At 31.8% G+C, this 13,910-nt stretch overlaps 2 protein-coding genes across 2 annotated transcripts; both read left to right on the forward strand.

The window, feature by feature from the left end:
- Nucleotides 1-685: 685 nt before the first annotated feature.
- On the forward strand, nucleotides 686-6,057 carry LOC146917169 (putative auxin efflux carrier component 1c). The gene is made up of 6 exons (XM_085718954.1): nucleotides 686-1,959; nucleotides 2,315-2,564; nucleotides 2,998-3,083; nucleotides 4,287-4,444; nucleotides 5,505-5,581; nucleotides 5,689-6,057. The coding sequence occupies exons 1-6, from the start codon at nucleotides 795-797 to the stop codon at nucleotides 5,753-5,755; spliced, it is 1,803 nt and encodes a 600-aa protein (XP_085575080.1). The 5' UTR covers nucleotides 686-794; the 3' UTR covers nucleotides 5,756-6,057.
- Nucleotides 6,058-6,331: 274 nt separating this feature from the next.
- Nucleotides 6,332-6,766, forward strand: LOC146917170 (uncharacterized). The gene has a single exon (XM_085721831.1). It carries the CDS (start codon nucleotides 6,332-6,334, stop codon nucleotides 6,764-6,766), a length of 435 nt encoding a protein of 144 aa, XP_085577957.1.
- Nucleotides 6,767-13,910: the final 7,144 nt, after the last annotated feature.

Here is a 13,910-nt window from a genome sequence, read left to right on the forward strand (position 1 = left end):
CATTAAGTTGTTCCATGTTTCCTCTAAAAAAAGTTGTTCTATTTTTGTTTCTCAGAAACTCAAAATGACTTTTATTTTTTATAGACCAAATTAGGTTTCACGATTTTTCGAAAAAAACCAAAGGGACATGTACTTTATCATCTCTATTTAGAGCTAACATGTGTTCTAAAGACAGATGTTAAAAACACTTAATATAGTAATATTATTATTTTAACGATCGTGCATATAATGTTTCAAAAATTTTAAAAATGTTCATATAAGTATAAAATTGTTTCTTTTAAAATCCTTAACATTAGAATACAAATTACCATGAAGGACGAATACAGACACGGACACGCCAACATAACTAATAATTTGAAAAAATCACATAATTCAGTGTAATTACAAGTGTCGGTGTCGTGTCGGTGTCAGATACGACACGTGATCGATACTGGAACATGCCTAATCCAAGAAGTGTCCGTGCTTCATAAATTAGCAAATCCTAAAATAAAAGCAAAAAACTTTGCCATCCTCTCTATGCCTTCAAGACTGCAAGTGCAAATTTGCTAGCTTCTCTCAAAACTCAAAAAATATTTGCTATATTCTGCTGCATACACACACCACCCCACTACCTCAAAAATCCAAATAAACCACATGCTCTCTTTCTCATTTCCCTATATCTATACATCTTTTCATCATCACAACCACCAACCCTATCTCTCATAACACAAACTTCAAACTCTTTTTTTTCTCTCCTACCCTTTATTCTTCTTCCCCTAAAACTCAAACTTTCTTCAAACCTCATCACAAAAAACATGATCACTTTAACAGATTTCTACCATGTCATGACAGCAATGGTGCCACTTTATGTAGCTATGATCTTAGCTTATGGATCAGTAAAATGGTGGAAAATATTTTCACCTGATCAATGTTCAGGAATCAACCGTTTTGTTGCACTCTTTGCTGTTCCACTTCTTTCATTCCATTTCATAGCATCAAACAATCCTTACAAAATGAACCTTAGGTTTTTAGCAGCTGATACACTTCAAAAACTCATAATCTTATTTCTTCTTGCTATATGGAGCAATTTCTCCAAAAGGGGTTGTTTAGAATGGACTATAACACTCTTTTCACTCTCAACACTTCCAAACACTTTGGTTATGGGAATTCCTTTACTTAAAGGAATGTATGGTGAATTTTCAGGTAGTTTAATGGTACAAATTGTTGTTCTTCAATGTATCATTTGGTATACTTTGATGCTTTTCATGTTTGAGTTTAGAGGAGCAAGGTTGTTGATTTCTGAACAGTTTCCTGACACTGCTGGTTCCATTGTTTCAATCCATGTTGATTCTGATGTCATGTCATTGGATGGTAGAACACCATTGGAAACTGATGCTGAAATCAAAGAAGATGGTAAACTTCATATCACTGTTAGAAAATCAAATGCTTCAAGATCAGATATTTACTCAAGAAGATCACAAGGTCTTTCTTCAAATACTCCTAGACCTTCTAATCTTACTAATGCTGAAATTTACTCTTTGCAATCTTCAAGAAACCCTACACCTAGAGGTTCTAGTTTTAATCATACTGATTTTTATTCTATGATGGGTGGTGGAAGAAACTCAAACTTTGGTGCTAATGATGTTGTCAATAACTATGGTTTATCTGCTAATTCAAGAGGTGTTACTCCAAGACCTTCTAATTATGAAGAAGAAGCTAATAATAATGCTAAGAAATTCAAAAACTATCCTGCACCTAATCCAGGAATGTTTTCTCCTACAAATAATGGTAGTAAAAATCTTGGTTCTAATGTCAGTGTTAATGCTAAGAAGAGTAATGGTCAAAGTCAACAGAAACAAGAAGATCTTCATATGTTTGTTTGGAGTTCTAGTGCTTCACCTGTCTCTGATGTGTTTGGTGGACATGACTTTGGTGCTCATGATCAGAAAGAAGTTAAATTGAATGTGTCTCCTGGAAAAGGTTGTTTTTTTTTTCTTCTTCTTATTTTTCACCTTTATCTTAGACCTTGTTTGGATAAACTACTTATTTAAGTGTTTTAGTATAAGTACTTATGTATAAGTTGTTATTATAATAAGCTGTTTTTATTTCATAGACTATTTTCAGTCTATGAAAATAAGCTTTCATAGACTGAAAATAGTTTACGGACCTTGCATATGAAAATAGTTTTTATCTTCATATGCTTTTCGAAACGGTATCACAAGTGTTTATATCAGTAGATAAGTTGAAATAAGTGAATTCTAAGAGGCCTTAAAGTTTGATTTTTTACATATTAGTTTGATTTTTATGTTGGTTTTCAATTTGTTTGATGAATTAGTGGAGGGTCATAGAGACACTCAAGAGGACTATTTGGAGAAAGATGAATTCAGCTTTGGTAATAGAGGAATGGAAAGGGAAATGAATCAACATGAAGGTGGTGAGAAAGGTGGAGATGGAAAATCTAAAGTTATGCCACCAGCTAGTGTGATGACTAGGCTTATATTGATTATGGTTTGGAGAAAACTTATCAGAAATCCAAACACTTACTCTAGCTTAATTGGTCTCACTTGGTCTTTGGTTTCATTCAGGTATGTTTTTTTCATGAAAATCCTATGCATATCTTCCACATTACATATGTAAAATTTCATGTTTTTTTACCCTAATCACCTAAAGTAGTAATTCCACCGAGTACACGATTTTGGTCGTTAATTTGAAATCGAACAACTCAGATTATATAATAACAAAATTAGCTTTAAAAGATCTTGGTCGTTCATTTCTGATCAAATGGTCACTTTTACCCCATCAAATGTGAGCATTCATGTAGTCAGCATATGGTGGTCATCTGATCGAGATCAAATAATCCATATTTTTTTAAAAATTTAAAATACTAAATTTGATATTTAGACCGTCTGATGCACTTACTACTACATGAATGCGTACAATCGTTGACGACAGAGGAACCAAATTCTTCATATTGATTCCATTTTGATTGATTATAGTTTGGTTGTGTTTATATTGCAGGTATAATATTGAAATGCCTGCCATTATAGCAAAGTCTATTTCCATACTGTCAGATGCAGGACTTGGCATGGCTATGTTCAGTCTTGGTCAGTTTATTATCTCTTCTTTATGTTACTATTATCTTTCAAAAATAATTTGACTGAAAAAAAATTCAAAAAAGTATTTAAAACAGAATATTTTTACTTGTTCTGACATTTTCTTTTCCTGAAAAAGTAAAAGATAGAGCATAAAATATCTTTTATGATATTCCTTTCTAATTTTGATAATTGTTGTTATCATTATTAATAAATGCTTTGTTTGACAAAGCAAGCAAGCAAAGGTGGAGTGGAGTGTGTGTGATAACTAGAGAAAAAGTAAACACTAAACAGTATAATGTTATGATAATGTGTTTGTTACTTTTTCAATCTTTTTTCACTCTTTTAAGGAGTATATATCATATTTTAATTTTTTTACTTTTGTCAGACCCATCTTAACTCCTCTAAATATGTTGAAATTTGAAAAATAGCTCTAAGTGTGCTTTTTGCTAATAAATTTTCACATGTTTGTTACAAATTTCATAAAAATAAGAATCTGAACAGAATGAAAATAAAGCTTGTTTCAAATAAGGGTCATGTTAACTTGTGCCCTAAGGGCACAAGTTAAGGATCTAAAAAAAGAAATAAAACATGAGTTTTGTAGTGAAAAGATAAGTTTTTAAACTTTCAAAGCATTGAATGCACAATTTCCAAAAATTAGTTTCTACAATTAGCTTCTAAACTTGTGTCTTAAGGGCACAAGTTAACATTTCCCTTCAAATAATAATAATAATCTGTTTTGACTATTTTTATTTCAAAAATCATATTTGATAATTGTTTTTTTTTTAAATTAACTTTTATTATGGTAAACAAAAACAAAAGCTTCTTTTTTCAAAAAAATCTTAAAAAATTAATCTATAAATTTCAGAATATTAAAATCACTTTTTTTATATTATATGTTACAACCGAACCTGACTAACGAATGACACATTAGATGATTAAATTAACTAACAAAAACACGTTTAAAGATCAAACCGATTAACAAAAGACGTATTAGATATATTTTTATAATTATGATAAATTTCTTTACTCCTATTTTAAATTTTATGATAACTTTTTGCCAAGCTTGTGATGTGATGAGGTGTGGTTAGTGGTGGTAGTGATGATGAAAGATGATTCACAGAGAAATGTGATTGACTGAAGATATATAGTGATAGTGGTGATACTAATTGATTGGCATGCTTTGCCTCCTCTTTGGCATGCTTGTTTTGACAGGTTTGTTCATGGCTTTGCAACCAAAAATCATAGCATGTGGAAATTCCGTTGCAGCTTTTTCAATGGGTGTGAGATTCCTTGTTGGTCCAGCTGTCATGGCAGCTGCTTCATTTGCTGTTGGACTCAAAGGTGTTCTCTTTCATGTTGCCGTTGTTCAGGTCTTGTTTCTTTTCTCTGTCTTCTTTTTTGTTCCCTTTTAACATAACCATTACAATATTCATTGCATGCCCTCCAAAAAATTCCTCTCCTTTTTTTAATTTACTTTTAATATTTAATTAGTTATATATTTGTGTAGTGTGTGTATCTAGCTCTCCCAAGATAAGTTAGTTTATTGTTGTTTAGATAAAAAAAGAAATAATTTTCAGTGGTTGGAATTTATTGGTACAAAAATATATGCACTATGGTTTCTTTGCAAATAACATTCTTTGGCTATGAAAAAACAAACCAATAACTCATATTTAAAAAAAAAATATCAAATAGTTATTTAAAATAACTGGAAAGTGATTATTAAATAAAGTGACATAAATAATCATTTTACAACCGACGTCAATGAATTTGAACTTCAACCCTCAAGATTATAGAGTCAAATTTTTACCACTCAACTGACAGTATTATGAAAATAGTATAATAATTGATTGTGTAAACATGTTTTATACATATATCTAATGGTATACATTTGTGTACCACATTCTCAAATATTTGGCCAAATATATATTTATATGAAGAGATGTTATTTGTATAATAATTAATTATTGGTTAAATAAGTTTTTAGTCCCTCCAAAATAAGAAATTTTCAGGTTTAGTCCTACAATTTTTTTTTTTCACTTTTAGTCTTTACTTGCATTTTTATGGGGACTATTTTGGAGGACTAAAAGTACCCATTTTTTGTAAAAAGTTTTCAAAATAAGAACCATTTTAATTTTACAAACTACAATATTATGAAGGACTAAAATTACCATTAAAATTTTATAGAGACTAAACTTGAAAACTCATGATTTTGTAGGGACTAAAAACAAATTTGACCCTTGATTATTTTCATTATCGGTTCATAATAAATAATTAAATTTAAATTCATTAAAAAATATATCTTAATATTAATATTGAGGATTTATATATCTCAAGTGTTTGTAATCATATTTGTACAAGAAACAGTTGGAACCACATTTAACATGATTGTTTGTCTGTCCAATTTGGCATCTAATTACCAAAAAACAACAGGCAGCTCTTCCACAAGGAATTGTCCCATTTGTCTTTGCTAAGGAATATAATGTACATCCTGATATTCTAAGCACAGGGTGAGAATTCAATAATTAAGAATTTTCTTTTCCTACCCTTCATTATTTTACTTAAATTTTCTCCCTTTTAATGCTAACCAATGAAACTAATTTTGGTGAGAATGCAGTGTCATTTTTGGGATGTTGATTGCATTACCCATTACTCTTGTGTACTACATCTTAATGGGGTTATGAATGAATGAAATGAAATGATGGATATGATTTCATAAGATTCACGTGTGGTGATGGCATATTCCATGCAAAGACTTGGTTGGTTGAGGATTGTTGAGCATGCCACACACAAAAGAGAAAGTAAAAAAGGTCTTAAAGGAGTAGAAAAGCATCACGAGAATTGAATAGGAGGAAGCCAAGAATTTATTTTACTTTTTCTATCTTTGTATTTGTTTTTACTTTTTTTTAATGAACTGCCATTTCTTAGTAAAAATGTAAAATCTTGATTGTAGCTAGCTAATTTACAAAATTATTATCTTGTTAAATGCGCCTCATCAAGGAACAGAGATATATAAAAATGGTCCTCCCAATTAAATCAGAGTTTATGCTCTAATATTAAAAATTGACCCTTAATAAAAAAAATACAAATTTTCGAAAGAAGAATTATCTTCTATTTAAGCTGTAAATAACATCAGTAACATAAAATAATAGTTATGCTTTATTTCAAATAAACAAAATAGAAATAATAGTCATCTTTGTAACTAAAATAAAAAAAAATCATATTCTAATCATTTGAAGGCGTTGTTAAGAGATTTTGAAATGGCTTCGGGGTTGAAAGTGAACTTCTACAAAATTTCATTGATAGGCGTTAATGTCCCAAGAGACTTTATGGAAGCAGCTTGTGGATTCTTGCATTGTAGAGAGGGTAGTATTCCGTTCAAGTACTTGGGGTTGTCGGTGGGAGCCAATCCAAAAAAGGTTTCGACTTGGGAGCCAAGGTTGGATCAATTTAGAAATAGGCTTAACTCGTGGGGAAGCAAATATGTGATTCTAAGAGGAAAAATTGTACTTCTTAATTCCGTATTGAATGCAATTCTTATCTTCTTTTTGTCATTCTTCAAAATTCCGGCAGAGAATGGTGATATGTATTCAAATAGATTTTCTTTGGGGAGTTGTTGGAGGTGGTCGAAAGATTTGTTGGGTTTGTTGGAGGAAGGTTTGTCAACCAAGAAGCAAGGTAGGTTTAAGGGTTAGAGATGTCAAGGTGGTGAACATGAGTCTCTTGGCTAAGTGGAAATGGCGCTTGCTTCAAGAGGAGCTATCACTTTGAAAAATTTTGTTGGTTGAAAAGTATGGGGACAATACTAGTGGTTTTACACCGCTAAAGGGGGCTAGATGGCCAAGGTTCACCTCGGGGTGGTTGAAGGATTTAATCACTTTGGAGGAAAATGTAGGGGAGAATTGCTTCCCACGAATTCGTCTTTGCTATGTCTAAAGCTTGGATCCCCTTGAACCTTTGAGAAGATTAGAAACAATACCCATAATTCCTCTTAGAGGTGAAAAGAGATCTTTTTTTTTTTAGACCCTTGATCCTCAATCAAGTTCCTTGTAAGAAACCAATGTACAACTCATATAGCACCCTAGCAATCTATGTCTCAATTTCTACAAAGATCTTAGAAAAAATGTTTAATCTCAAGAACAAGTAGAGATAGAGGGTTGGAAACTCAAGAGTGATATTTGCAAATTGATTCAGTGAGTTGGAAGGGGTGTGTGTAGCTATATATAGACATGAGTGATAAGTGCAATTTTTATGGCAAAACCAATGACATAATTCGAATCATAGAAAGTGTGATTCAATTCAGACACGTGAAAATTAGGAAATATGAAGTTATGAGATTGATATGAATCAAAGAACATGTGATTCAAATCAGAATTTTCCTGATGAAGATTGACACGATCAGGACTGTATAGGTAAGGGAATGAATCGAATCAATGAATCCTACATGAAGATCAGAGAGCAAGAATAAGGACAAACTTAAGGAACACATTTATCGCATCAATAAGGACAAACTTAAGGTCAGAGAGCAAGAATAACATTGATGCGAATCAATAAGGACAAACTTAAGGTCAGAGAGCAAGAATAAATCGAATCAAGGGTTTACAAGACAATGTGATTCGAATCAAGGTTTTACAAGATAATGTGATTCGAATCAAGTGTGTTACGAATCAAGTTGTATATGTGATACAATTCAGGAACACACGAACAACCAAGAGCAAAACAGAGAACTCCAACGAATTGATTCATGATTCGATTCATATGGATTGAAAAGAATTTTTCTATAAAACTTGACGCATATGACACAGTGTGGGAACCAAGATCAAGGATTGCTAGGTGCAAACATCATCAATACAAAACCTCACACTAAGGGAAACTTCATTCTCCCCTTTTTTTGTAATGTCAACCAAATGTTGATGATGTTGGCTTAACTCCCCATAAAACTTAGCATACAAGAAACCAAGCAAGTATGACATATGTCTATGTAAAACCAAAATATCATAGCATGCAAGCATGGCATATAAACATCATAAGGTATAAGGAATTGATTGCAAGCATTGCATAATAGGGAATGTTCATAATAGGTTAATTATTACAGAACCATGCCTCAAGGAAAAATGTCATAAACAAATAAAAGTGCAGAAGGCAAAAATGAGACATCACTGAGCATCATAAGGACCATCCTAGTTTGGGTTAGAGTAGGGTGATGAGAAAAATTGGGAAGGTGACAGACCCACAGTTGCAACATTCTTCTACCTTTGAATATAAGCTCTCATTTCCCTGAATTTGACATCATACGCATCAAACATCTGATTCAACTCCTTAAATTGGACATCCTGAGCATCGAGCCGTTGAGTCATGAACAACTGCATGTTCCTTATTCCATGCATCACACCATCCAAACTCACTCCAGGTGCAGGAGGCTCATATTCAAGATCACTCTCTTCATCCTCACACCATATATTCTCCATGTCTTGATCAGTGCCTTCCTCCAACTCAGCTTCTTCCCTCAGATTATTCTGGTACATGGCTTCAACCATTTTTGTAGGGATTCATGCAGGACATTGACATGATCATAAAGTCAGGTTCCACACCTATCATCATAATACCAGTTGTTGCTTGAATCCTTGTAGTAGTGGATCTTGCCAAAAACCCTAGCATCCAATCCACTTTCATCATAAGGAGTTGGGAGAAAACTGGACTAACTGAACACCTGACTTGTCCTCAAGATTTTGGACACAAAAGAGGGATAAGGAAGATTATTCCTTTGATCCTTCATGTTGCATTTTTGAGCAATTAGAGGGTTTCTATAGAGAAACTCTCTATAACAAGTGTTTGGTTTAGGTCTACCATATAACAAAAAATTTGAGGCCCCCGCAAATTTGAGGCTTAATTCCATAGAGTTCAATTCCTGAGTAGAACACCAAAATAATTATGCTAATTAACCTTGAGACCGAAGGTTTAGCCTAACTAAGATTTCCATTATCTTATTTACGTGTTTGGACAAAAAATATTTGTAAGAATAATGTTTGATTTATTTTCACGTATAACATATTTTTCAAAAAGCCTAACGACGCAGCTTGTTGCTCGATTGCCTTATATTCGTGTGCAAGTAATACTTAATATAATTATAATTATTCAAAAACAAGGGATACGTATGTTTTATTGGAGCAACATGAGAAGAGAATGGAACAATTATAAAAAAAATGGAACAAAATAATAAAACTTTTTAGTGCACCAACTAGCTAGGTACCTTTGGATTTTTGCTTTAGAAAAAAGCTAGTTTGGTACCAGTGATGTAATGGAATAAATTATCCGCATACATGAAATTTGTACAAGATATTAATTTAAAAAGATTGGGTATAAATTTGCTAAGAAAATACGTACTTCAAAACATTTTCGTTTTAAACTCTACTTATATTGATGATTATATGCTTACGTTTCGTAAAAAAAAAATGTAAGCATTTACAATAACCATTTTTTTGGGTGTGTAATTTTTTTTTTAATAAATCAAAATGATATATATTACTACCGGTAGACTATCTACCTAACACAAGATGTGTCAGAGAAGATAGAAAAAAATACACAAAAGTTCAACAAAGAGATTGGGTGTGTAAACATAGTGACAAGCCTTGCACACTGATGCTACTGACATCCTTCGTATTAGAGATGCTTTACATGTAAATGGAAATACAACATTGGTGCATATTCTTAGGGAACAAAATATGTGTGCATATTTTATGGCTAAGGAAGGATCACATGCAAGGTACTCTGCTCACTGGAACTGCCCTCCAATTGGCATGGAATCTCTCAGTCTGAGAGATAAGCTTGAAACTTAATTTTGTCTCTCCCTCTTTTTTTCTTTTTCTTTATTCCTCGTTACTTTGTAACACTACCAAAAAAACATAGTGACTGCAAAAAACTTACACACATAAATGAGATATTATGGTTTGAAATCCAAAAAATCACATAAAATATCTAACCTAACTCACTACATGTAAGGGAAGCTAACCCTTGCAAACGCAATTACGATAAATTTAATTGCTTTAATATTGACGTTGTTAGCGTAAAATAAGACTTGGACTAAAATAATATCAAGTAAGACCAGCTTACATGAAGAATATCATTCTAAATAATGATTTCTCATTTGTTTTTTAGTCAACTAAAACTAATTTCTCTTTTCTTCCTTTATGGATAGTGCCCACACTATAGAATATCAACTTGGCAAACACTTAGTTTTTTCGAAGGTTAAAGTGGAACAAGAAGCTTAATTATTATGAATATTTTAAAAGTGAGCAATGATATTTCTATATTCATAATTTCTCAAACATTTATTTAACATCTTATTTTTTTATCTCTATTTTTTTTTAAGAATTCTTTATCTTCATTATTTATATCTATCTCTTTTGATCATGTAACCAACATATCACATTTATCACATCACTCTTTCTAATTCTTCCTCTCTCTAGGTGTCAAAGGAATGTATGAGTGTCCATGAAATATTTTCCTTCAAAATTATAAATTCATTCTAAACCATGTCAAATAAAATGAGGTTGAGGCTTAATTAAGAAACATATTCTATGCTTTTTGAAAATAAGTTAATATAGTGGGGTTTGATAATTTGATCTTGATATGGACAACTTTGGAATATTGGGGGACAACATTCATAATCCAAAGTTTCTCCTCCTTTTATCAAAGTCTTTTCTCCTTCTTATTTCTTTGTCAATATTCTTTTAGTTTTTACATACTTTTCTCTTTTGTCACACCTTTCCTTTTCATTTGTAGTTTTTATTTGTTGCCTTTGCTTTACTTTATTTTTTTATTTTTTTTAATTTAACCCTTGTAAACTAGAATAAATCTTATGTGGAGGGTGCTCTAAAGCAACCTATACACCCCCATTCATTTGATATGTTCCAAGCAAACTCTAATATTTCTTGTTGGTATGATACTTGTAAAAGGTAATTCAAAAAGGGTAAGTGCTTCTTTAAGATGGGAAGAAGTGAATATTTGTTCCAATCTAATCACATGGGTTTTGTAAGAAATTCAGTCAGTTGTAGTAAAATGAAAAATAAACAAAAGATTAAAGAGACAAAATAAAAAAAAAAGTCAATTAATTGATAGTAACGTTTAGAATAAGGAAAAAGAAAAGATCAATTTAATTATTTTATGTAGGAATAAGTTTCAAAAGAGGGGTTTTGTTAGTTGAAGAATCTAACCACAAGAGTTCATTTTTTTTTGGGAGGGTGCATGCTCTCTTGGATGGGTGTTGAGAGCATCTCTCATTAGTGTTGATGTTAATTTACATCGAAGTTCTTTAATGAAATTGGTTCATTTTTAAATTGAAAAGTGGGATACAACTTGTAGACGCTTGTAACAGGTTTAGACGCTTGTAGACGGTGAATTATATTTGTATTGGGAGTACCCTCTCTACTCTCTTTGCATTATTGTCTAGCGGCGTAGCTTGTTGTTCGTTTGCCTCCTATTCATGTGTAAGTACGTAATATTGATAAGAACAACTAAAGGTTTTTTGTAATCTGCAAACAATTGTACTACTATCAATGATATTGTTGTTACAAAATATCACTATGGATAGTTCTGAGTAGGGCATCTTGCTACCTTAGTTTGAGCAATGGTTTGTAACTATTAGCATGACATGTTTGAATTAAATGGCATATAGGTAGATTTTAATCTAATGTAGTCCCTACCCAAAAAGCAAGAAGAAGGTTCTTGATGACTCAGCTGGCAATATAGCTTACTAGTATGGGGGATTCAGGCAAAGAGTTGAGTGGAAACCATAACATGTCACCCCTTCTTTGGCATTTGTCAGTGCATTATTGTATTTTGTCCCCATAAATACTCAACTATATTCAAGATACCTTTCAATTGTACACCATATGAAGTCAAGAATATTCAAGATACCTTTCAATTGTTGTTCTAACTTATAGGAAATAAGTAAATTTATAGGTAACTTTATACCTGAATTGTAATCGTTATTCAATTTAGTTTGATTTTTTTTTTAAAAGGTATAATGGTCTTTGAATTTACTATGTTAGTCAATATTATTCCTCGTTAACTTTAGCTTATGCTTGATATCACAGTAAATTTGTCAGAATCACGATTATCTATGGCGATTTCCAAACACTATAACTTCTACGAAATCACACAAATCATCGTAATTCTAACATACTCATCGTGATACCAAACACACACTTAATCGTTCGTTACTCATGATGGCATACCGTACTAAACGATGATGTGGTAGTCCACGATGGTATGTAAAACATTATTCAATAGGACTTGAGTTGTAAAACATTATTCAATAGACTTACTCTTAAACGAGCCTACTAAATCTAAAAATTTCAAACATACACATAATTTCAATCAAATACTTCAACATTTTCAATTAATTCTCAAAAAATTCAATGTGATGATAATTAAAACTCAAAAAGACTACCACATCATTGTTTAATGTCAAAAGCCATCACAAATAACTTTTGAAGTTAACCGAGAGATAGATGAAACCTTATTGAACCCAAAACATTTCCAGGGATTAAGTGGTAGCTTGGAGCACAACATGTTGATCTAAAATTTGAATTTGTAGCTTTGAAGATATCATGGCCTCACAACGTTGGGACGCAGAAAATCTAACCAAAACATGTACGAAACGCTATATGTATCTTAAAGTATGTCTGATTGAGCGGTGAAATTGGTAAAACCACGGCGAACCATCACGATTCTGACAAAAGTTACACTTTGTAGTTTCACAAAATCATGGTGATTCACTGTAATTTTTCAATCTAACCGCTCAACCAAACAATATTCACTCTTTAAGTGAATGTTGTTGATTGATTACGAAATATTTATTGAATTTTATAAAAGAAAAAAAAAAGTATTCACTTTTATCATGTTATCCAAGAAAGTAACCAAAAAAAAAAAATGTTATCCAAGAAACGTACAAAAGTTCTTCCCCTTTCAATTTCAATCAAGTACAAAAGACAATTGCTACATACAAGAAGTTTAAAGTGATTAAAAGATGTAACAGGTTTCCTGCACCATGGGTAGCTAGCTATGCTTGAAAAATTTCCATTGCATATTTTGGAGATGTGATGACAATTGGTAATCAAAAAGTGAAATAGTGAGCTGAAATAGAAGTTGGAAAAAAAATGGAGACAAGCAAACAATCGATTTTGCAATTCATAAATGTAATTTTGTTGTTTAATTAATTTATCTCTATCCTAAATAATCAGTCATATTTATTAGTTCCACAACAACAATAATAAATACTACTATATTCTAGCATAAATGTTCTAGCATGCAATTTTAATAATGAAAAACTGAGCTTTTTATAGCATCTAAAGTTTGAAGCATACAACCTATTGGTTAGGGTTCCGTATAAAATGAACGCATGAAAATATTTGTTCATGATGGACCAATTTTTTCCACCGTTAGATCATATGAACCCACCAAATCGTATCATGGTCTATAAACACTAAATCCAAGCCATCTAATCGATTCTCATATACTCTCTTTATTCCATTTATCCAAGCTCTTTGTTTATTAGTATTAAGTTTTCAAACACTTTGAAAGAGAAAGAGAGCTTACAATACGAGAAATGAAGTTGATGAGTTGTATTTAGTGTGAATGGACCATGATAAAAATTGATAAATAATTTAATCAAAAGGTGGAAAAATGGTTCATCTTAAACCAAAACTTCAAGGGTCATGCTCAAACGGACCCTTTGATTAGTAAGTTTTTCGTGTCCCGTCTTTGGTGGACTAACCCTTCTTGTCTTGTTACTACTCCTTTTGAATCCATCTTGATTGTTCTATTGTGTTTCCTCCT

Source organism: Medicago sativa, chromosome 6 (assembly GCF_051527215.1).
Source record: "Medicago sativa cultivar Bolivia chromosome 6, Bolivia_mono, whole genome shotgun sequence".
Taxonomy (NCBI): Eukaryota; Viridiplantae; Streptophyta; class Magnoliopsida; order Fabales; family Fabaceae; genus Medicago; species Medicago sativa.

Coding starts and splice junctions, on each gene's coding strand:
- LOC146917169 (XM_085718954.1), top strand. CDS start 795: ATGATCACTTTAACAGATTTCTACCATGTCATGACAGCAATGGTGCCA. Junction 1,960..2,314: donor GAATGTGTCTCCTGGAAAAG/GTTGTTTTTTTT, acceptor TTGATGAATTAG/TGGAGGGTCATAGAGACACT. Junction 4,445..5,504: donor TTCATGTTGCCGTTGTTCAG/GTCTTGTTTCTT, acceptor AAAAAACAACAG/GCAGCTCTTCCACAAGGAAT.
- LOC146917170 (XM_085721831.1), top strand. CDS start 6,332: ATGGCTTCGGGGTTGAAAGTGAACTTCTACAAAATTTCATTGATAGGC.